This window comes from Octopus bimaculoides, chromosome 7 (genome assembly GCF_001194135.2).
Source record: "Octopus bimaculoides isolate UCB-OBI-ISO-001 chromosome 7, ASM119413v2, whole genome shotgun sequence".
NCBI lineage: Eukaryota > Metazoa > Mollusca > Cephalopoda > Octopoda > Octopodidae > Octopus > Octopus bimaculoides.
In genome coordinates, this window is record NC_068987.1 from 45,163,884 (window position 1) to 45,170,974 (window position 7,091).

The following is a 7,091-nucleotide window of genomic DNA, read 5'->3' on the forward strand; positions in this document are numbered from 1 at the left end:
AAAAAAAAAAAAAAAAAGATACTAAAAAATACTATACAAGATTGTAATTATTATTGTTTTCATCACCATCCTTCTTAATTTCATTACTTCTATAATGTATATTCAAAAAATTACAGCATCGCTGCTTTATAAAATGCAAGAAATATAGAGAAAATTTTAAAAAGTATACAAATTAGTTATTTTTTTCTTTTTTTTTCTTTTTTACTGTGTTTAAAATTGCTTTGCTTCATGGTAATATCACAGTCATTCTGGAAAGTTCCCATCCGTCAGGAGGTTTTGTAGGGTGAAGTTATAGTGTTCATCAGTATTATTGGGTTTATGTGTTCAAGTTAGTTTGTCCAAATTGTCATGGGTTAATACAAGCCTGCAATACAGTCTCTTTCCACATCTCTTCATTCAATATGTATTCCATGAGGTGATTAAAATAAAATATGGTTGTTTTGGTGATATTTAAGAAAAAGGTTATCATTGATATTATTTGATTTTTTTCTCCTTTCTTTAATTTTAATTTTTTTCCATATGCTTTGATTGAAGTGTTCAGCTGAATAACGTTTCTTCTTAAAGTAATAAAAAAGTATTAAAACTCACAGAAAAAAGATATATTCCCAAAAATAGATATCTCCATGTGTGTATGTGTGTGTTGGGTATGTGTATATTATACAGAAGTTTTAAATGTGTAATTTTTTTTTAATTCCTGAAACATTCATTCTATTGTTGGTCAGTTTCTGTAAAGAAGGTCTAGTCCACTTGACATGAAGGACCAGAACACAAAGATAATGTGGCCAAAGTCTGGCTGAGATGCAACACTATATTTGGGTCAGCACTCTTCGCGATGTTAGTAATTTCAGCAGCATCTTTCTCAAGATCATACATTTCAATGAAGTGCTGGAAAAAAGACAAAAACATGAATTGTTTAGAGAGATTTTGTAAAACTAGGAACAAAGATATTGGTATGTTTAGGGCATATAGTCAAAGATCCATGTCATACACACACACACGCAATATATATACATGCGCATATATAAATGTATACATACATATATAAATATACACACACACATATATACATATGCACACATACACATACATATGTATATATGCACACACATCTATCATCATCATTGTTAACGTCAGTTTTCCATGTGGCAAGGGTTGGATGGTTTGACTGGAGACTGGCAAGCCAGGAGACTGCACCAGGCTCCAATCTGATCTGGCAATGTTTCTACAACTGGATGCCCTTCCTAACGCCAACCACTCCGAGAGTGTAGTGGGTGCTTTTTACATGCCACCAGCAAGGGAGCCAGTCAGGCAGCACTGGCATCGGCCACGTTCGGATGGTGCTTTTTATGTGCCACCAGCACAGGAGCTAGTTGGGGCGGTGGGGCTGGCATCAACCACGTTTGGATGGTGCTTTTTACATGTCACTGGCATGGGGAGCCAGTCAGGCGGCTCTGGCAGCGACCCATGCATGAATGAATGGTGCTTATGACATGCCACCAACACTAGTAATGGCCACAACTACAATTTCCATTTGATTGCAATTTGATTTGATTTACTTGACTCAAAAGGTCTTCTCAAGCACGGAATGTCACCCAATGATTCAAAGGTACTTTTTAGATGGGCTGGTTATGTGACACTGGTGTAGGCTATGGCTGTGATCTCACTTTCCTTGCTGGGTCTTCTCAAACACAGCATATGTCCACAGGTCTCAGTCTTTCGTCATTGATTCTGTGAGGCCCAACATTCGAAGGTCATGCTTCACCACCTCATCCCATGTCTTCCTTCCACTGTTAGGGAGTGACACTTCTTCACACAGCTCTCTTCATCCATACATAGCACATGACCATACCAGCACAATTGTCTCTCTTGCACACCACATCTGATGCTTCTTATGTCCAACATTTCCTACAGGGCGCTTACACCCTGTTGTGTGTGCACACTGACATTACACATCCAGCTGATCATACTAGCTTCATTTCTTTTGAGTCTATGCATGTCTTCAGCAGTCAAAGCTGATGTTTCTCTGCGGTGTAGTATGGCCGTTCACACACATGCATCATACAATCTACCTTTCACTCTGAGTGAGAGGCCCTTTGTTACCAGCAGAGGTAGGAGCTTTCTGAACTTTGCCCAGGCTATTCTTATACTAGCGGTAATGCTCTCTGAGCATCCACCCCCACTACAGACTTGGCCACCTAGGTAGGAGAAGCTATCAACTACTTCTAGTTTCTCTCCCTGGAGTGTGATGGAATCAGTTTTCTGAGCATCTGCAGTGTTTATTGCCCTTGTGCATCTGCTGCACACAAAAACTATCTTCCCGGTTAGCCTTCCTTTGATGTTGCTGCACCCCTTATGCGTCCATAGCTTACACTTGGTACATCTTATGGAGTTTCTACCTACACCTTTTCTATAGATTGAGCAGGGCTATCTACCTGAAGCGGTTTGTGATATGTTCGTTTTCCCACTTACTAGGACTTTGGTTTTTTGCAACATCAACTCTAAGGCCCTTCGATTCTAAACCTTGCTTTCACACCTGAAATTTCTTCTCTAGTTCTTGTAGTGATTCCACTATGAGAGCAAGGTCATCAGCATAGAAGAGCTCCCAAGGACAGCTCGTCTTGAATTCCTCTGTTATTGCCTAGAAGACTATGATGAATAAGGTGAACCCCTACTTCTACCCGGAATTCTTCGTTATACTCATTGCTAACCCTTACCTGCCTAACGGCATCCCTGCACAAGGCCTGTACAACTCTTATTAACCACTTGTCAATCCCCAGTTTCCACATTGCTCACCAGATAAGGGATCAGGGGGCCCTATCAAAGGCTTTCTCCAAGTCCACAAAAGCCAAGTATAGGGGTTTATCTTTGGCTAGGTATTTCTCCTGCAGTTTTCATATCAGGAATATAGCATCAGTGGTGCTTCTACCTGGCACAAAACCAAACTGCATCTCATCTAAGCAGACTCTCTCCCTAATTAGTTGAGTCATGACCCTCTCTGTGACCTTCATCACCTGATCCAGCAGTTTGATAACCCATAGTTATTTTTATCTAAAGCATCACCTTTACCTTTGTAATAGTTGACTATGGTGCTGCTGCACCAGTCATTGGGTATGATTCCTTCATGAACTACCTGGTTTACAATACGGGTGACTAGGCCATGACCCACACCACCAGATATTTTAAGCATCTCAGCAGTGATTCCTGATGGGCTGGGGGCTTTTCCTGACTTCATATCCTTAATTGCTGTTTCTACCAGGGTGCTATCTTTTCAGGTAGCTGTCCTTCTGCTGGGTCAACATTTGGCAGGCTCAACTCTTCCCATTCATTCTCCACATTCAGCAGCCTTTCATAATGGCTTCTCCAAGCCTCTTTCTTTTCAGAATCATTAAAAGCCAGTGCACCAACATCCATGTGGACACATTGCTCTGTTGTGACATCACAAGAAACAATAAATCATATTATCTCTGGCTGCCCAGTCCTGGCTAAGAAGGAATATATTCACAGACACGACAGAGTTGGGACCTATATACACTGGAAGCTATGCCAACATTATGGAATAACAACAGAAAGAAAGATGGTATAGGCACATGCCAGAAAAGGTCACAGAAAATGAGAAAGCAACATACTATGGGATATGCCAATATGCACAAATAGAGAAATTAAGGCCAATAGACCAGATATAGTTGTCAGAGATCATGAAGGAAAAAAAATGCTTTCTAATTGATGTATCAATACCAACACATGACAACGTTTCACTAAAAGAAATGGAGAAACTTTCAAAATACAAAGACCTGGAAATAGAGGTAACTCGAATGTGGAATCTAAAAACAGAAACAATTCCTATCATAGTAGTTGCCTTAGGTATAATAAAAAAATATTCAGACAAATACATAACAAAAACACCAGGACTTACAAATATATATAACATACAGAAAATTGCACTACTGGGCACTGTACACATCCTACGTTAAACACTTTCAATACAGTAACTATAAGAGCATCACAACAAACTACAGCACATGCCCAAGGCACACAGAGCTGCACTCAGCAGCGTAGTGAGAGCACATGGTAAAAATAAGACTACTGAATGATAATAACAACAATCCTTTCAACAGAAGGCACAAAGCCTGAGATTTTGTGGGAGGAGACTAGTTGATCATCTCAACTAGTTTTCACTGATACTTAATTTATCAACCCTGAAAGGATGAAAGGCAAAGTCAACCTTGGCAGAATTTGAACTCAGAACATAAGGACAGATGAAATACTAAGCATTTTGCCTGGCATGCTAATGATTCTGCCAGCTCACCACCTTGCAACAATACTACTACTAATAATAATGCTGAAGAACAATTTTTTCCTTTTACCAATAATATTAATAATGAAATGTTTTTATCTTGGCACCATGCCACAAATTTGGAAGAAAGTGCATTCTATTGGAATCAGCCGCATGGCACATATGTGGTATATATTTTACTAAAACTGAAGAATTTAAAATCAAAGCTAACCTATAAAGGATTTGAACTTGGAACATGAGCAAAATGTAATTAAATATAAAAAAAAAAGAAAAAAGAAAAAACCTGAACCATATAATTCTAGTTACTTCTTTTTTTTAAATGTCAATATACACTACAAGTGATAGGGGTCAATCAACCAGAGACTTCCATAGAAAGTTAGCCATTACCTCTTTATCATTAAATTCACAATATTTGAAATTATTCTTTGAATCAATATTCCTGATACAGCCATATGTGTTATTCCAGGAGTCTTCACAAACACAGTTGATATCACAGGACTGAAAAATAGACCAGAAAATCCAATATAATTAAAAAGAAAAATTTAGTTGTGGATTTAGAGGTTTACAGAAAACTACTAAACAGATTATGCCAATGAAGACAACTTTTGCCACCTTTCTGAAATCAATATCTCTACCAACTGTAAACATGCTTATAACATAAGCATGTTTACAGTTGGTAGATATAAAAGATTTAAAAAAACCAAAAAAAAAACAGAATGGCACCCATGACTTTCAAAAACATTCTTTCAAGCTTAGAATTGTTGAAGCAAGAAATAAACTATACTTCCCAAAATAAAGCCATCAATACTCCTGACATCACCATTTCCTCTTTATGACTCTTTTACTGTTCATGTTTTTATCTTTTTGTTTTTTATTCTGTGCATTGTGTATACAATTCTTGCCCTCCTTGCTGTCTTTCTCAACTTGACTTATGGCTGCTTTCGGTCCTCCTCTTCTTATCATTTCCAATGAGTTATAGTGCTTCTTAGAACTATACAATATACACTTTATTAACATCATCAACATTATTATTATTATTATTATCATCAGCATCACCATCATCATTAAGGTAGGAAGACTGCAGAATAGTTAGCATATCAGATAACATGCTAAGCATCATTTCATCCATTTTACATTTTGAGTTCAAATTCCACTGAGGTCAACTTTGCCTTTCATCCTTTTGAAGTAGATGAAATAAGTACTTGCTGAACACTGGGGTTGATGTAATTGACTTACCCTACCCCCAGATTTCAGGCCTTGTGTCTATAGCAGAAAGGCTTATTATTATTATTAAGGCAGTGAGCTGGCAGAATCAGTAGCATGCTGAGTGAAATGCCTAGCAGCATTTTGTCCATCTTCTCTTTCTGAGTTCAAGTTCTGCCAAGGTTGACTTTGCCTTTCATCCTTTCAGGGTCAATAAAATAAGTACCAGTTGAGCACTAGGTTCAATGTAATCAACTTACTCTCTTCCCTAAAGCTGTTAGCTTTATGCCAAAATTTGACACCTTTATTATTATTATTATTATTATATAAAACAATCACTATTTGCTGCCTCAGTCTGACTGACTAACAATTTTGGGTGCCATGATCACTTAACAGTCAAATGGTCAACTGCAGGAAGGAGAATCCAATTATGAAACCATTCTTGTTCTAGTAATATGTAAATGTCTAAATTTGGAAAACCTTTCCAATACAAACTGTGATGTAAGAGGACAATTAAAATATCAGCTCAGGTTTTATACTCATTTCCATTATTGTTTCAGTCAAAGAAATCCCTATAAAAGGATTCAGGCCTGGGTCCTCTATAAAGATATTTTCTATACAGATAACTTGGTTCCTATTGTGGAATCTATATAAGCTTTATGGTCAGCATAGATAAGACCAAGGATTTTTTAGTAAAGATAAGTAAGGTTGTGAGGTTAGGAAACTTGCTTTCTAATCATATGGTTTCAGGTTTGGATCCATTGTGTAGCTTCTTGAGCAAGTGTCTTCTGCTATAGTCCCAGGTGAAGCAAAACTATTTCAGTGGATATGGTAAATGGAAACTGAAAGAAGTGTATGTGTATGAGAGAGAGAGAGAGAGAGAGAGAGAGAGAAAGAGAGGGGGGAGGGAGAGAGAGTATATATATATATAATTTAATCATGCCAATGACCTATAATCCTTAAGGGATGTTTGAATCCTAGTTCTCTGGTCTGTACCAGGGTTCAGTAAAAAACTAAGTATGTTAATTTTGCATTGATGTACATTGGCATTTAAAATATTTATGAATAAGAAAAAAAAAAAATGTAGAAATTGACATATAGACATCAGTTTATTCAAAGATATTCAAAACAATGCAATATAAAATTCTTATCCCTACAGCTGTTTCCATATCCAATTAATTTAATTAGAGACATTAAAATAAAATTGAATTAATTTATAATTTTCATATTGAAACTGGTTAATTGGATATTTCATCAGGGAAGAATTTCCAGAAAGGAGTTACATTCCAACGTGTTGGTCGACTCTTGACAGACTCAGATGTGCGCATTTTGGTAATGTATGTATTTAAAAAAACGTCATGAGTATATATATATATCATCATCATCGTTTAACGTCCGCTTTCCATGCTAGCATGGGTTGGACGATTTGACTGAGGACTGGTGAAACCGGATGGCAACACCAGGCTCCAGTCTGATTTGGCAGAGTTTCTACAGCTGGATGCCCTTCCTAACGCCAACCACTCAGAGAGTGTAGTGGGTGCTTTTACGTGTCACCCGCACGAAAACGGCCACGCTCGAAATGGTGTCTTTTATG

General features: G+C 37.5%; 1 protein-coding gene across 1 annotated transcript in view; it reads right to left on the minus strand.

Moving 5' to 3' along the window:
- Positions 1-493: 493 nt before the first annotated feature.
- LOC106870891 (N-acetylglucosamine-6-sulfatase) overlaps positions 494-7,091 on the minus strand; it is a 42,718-nt gene continuing 36,120 nt past the window's right edge. Inside the window, exons 10-11 of the mRNA XM_014917130.2 lie at positions 4,682-4,792; positions 494-885 (exon numbers count right to left, since the gene is read on the minus strand). Of these exons, the coding sequence (XP_014772616.1) occupies positions 739-885; positions 4,682-4,792 (258 nt within the window). The 3' untranslated portion in view covers positions 494-738. The remainder of the gene's footprint in view (positions 886-4,681; positions 4,793-7,091) is intronic.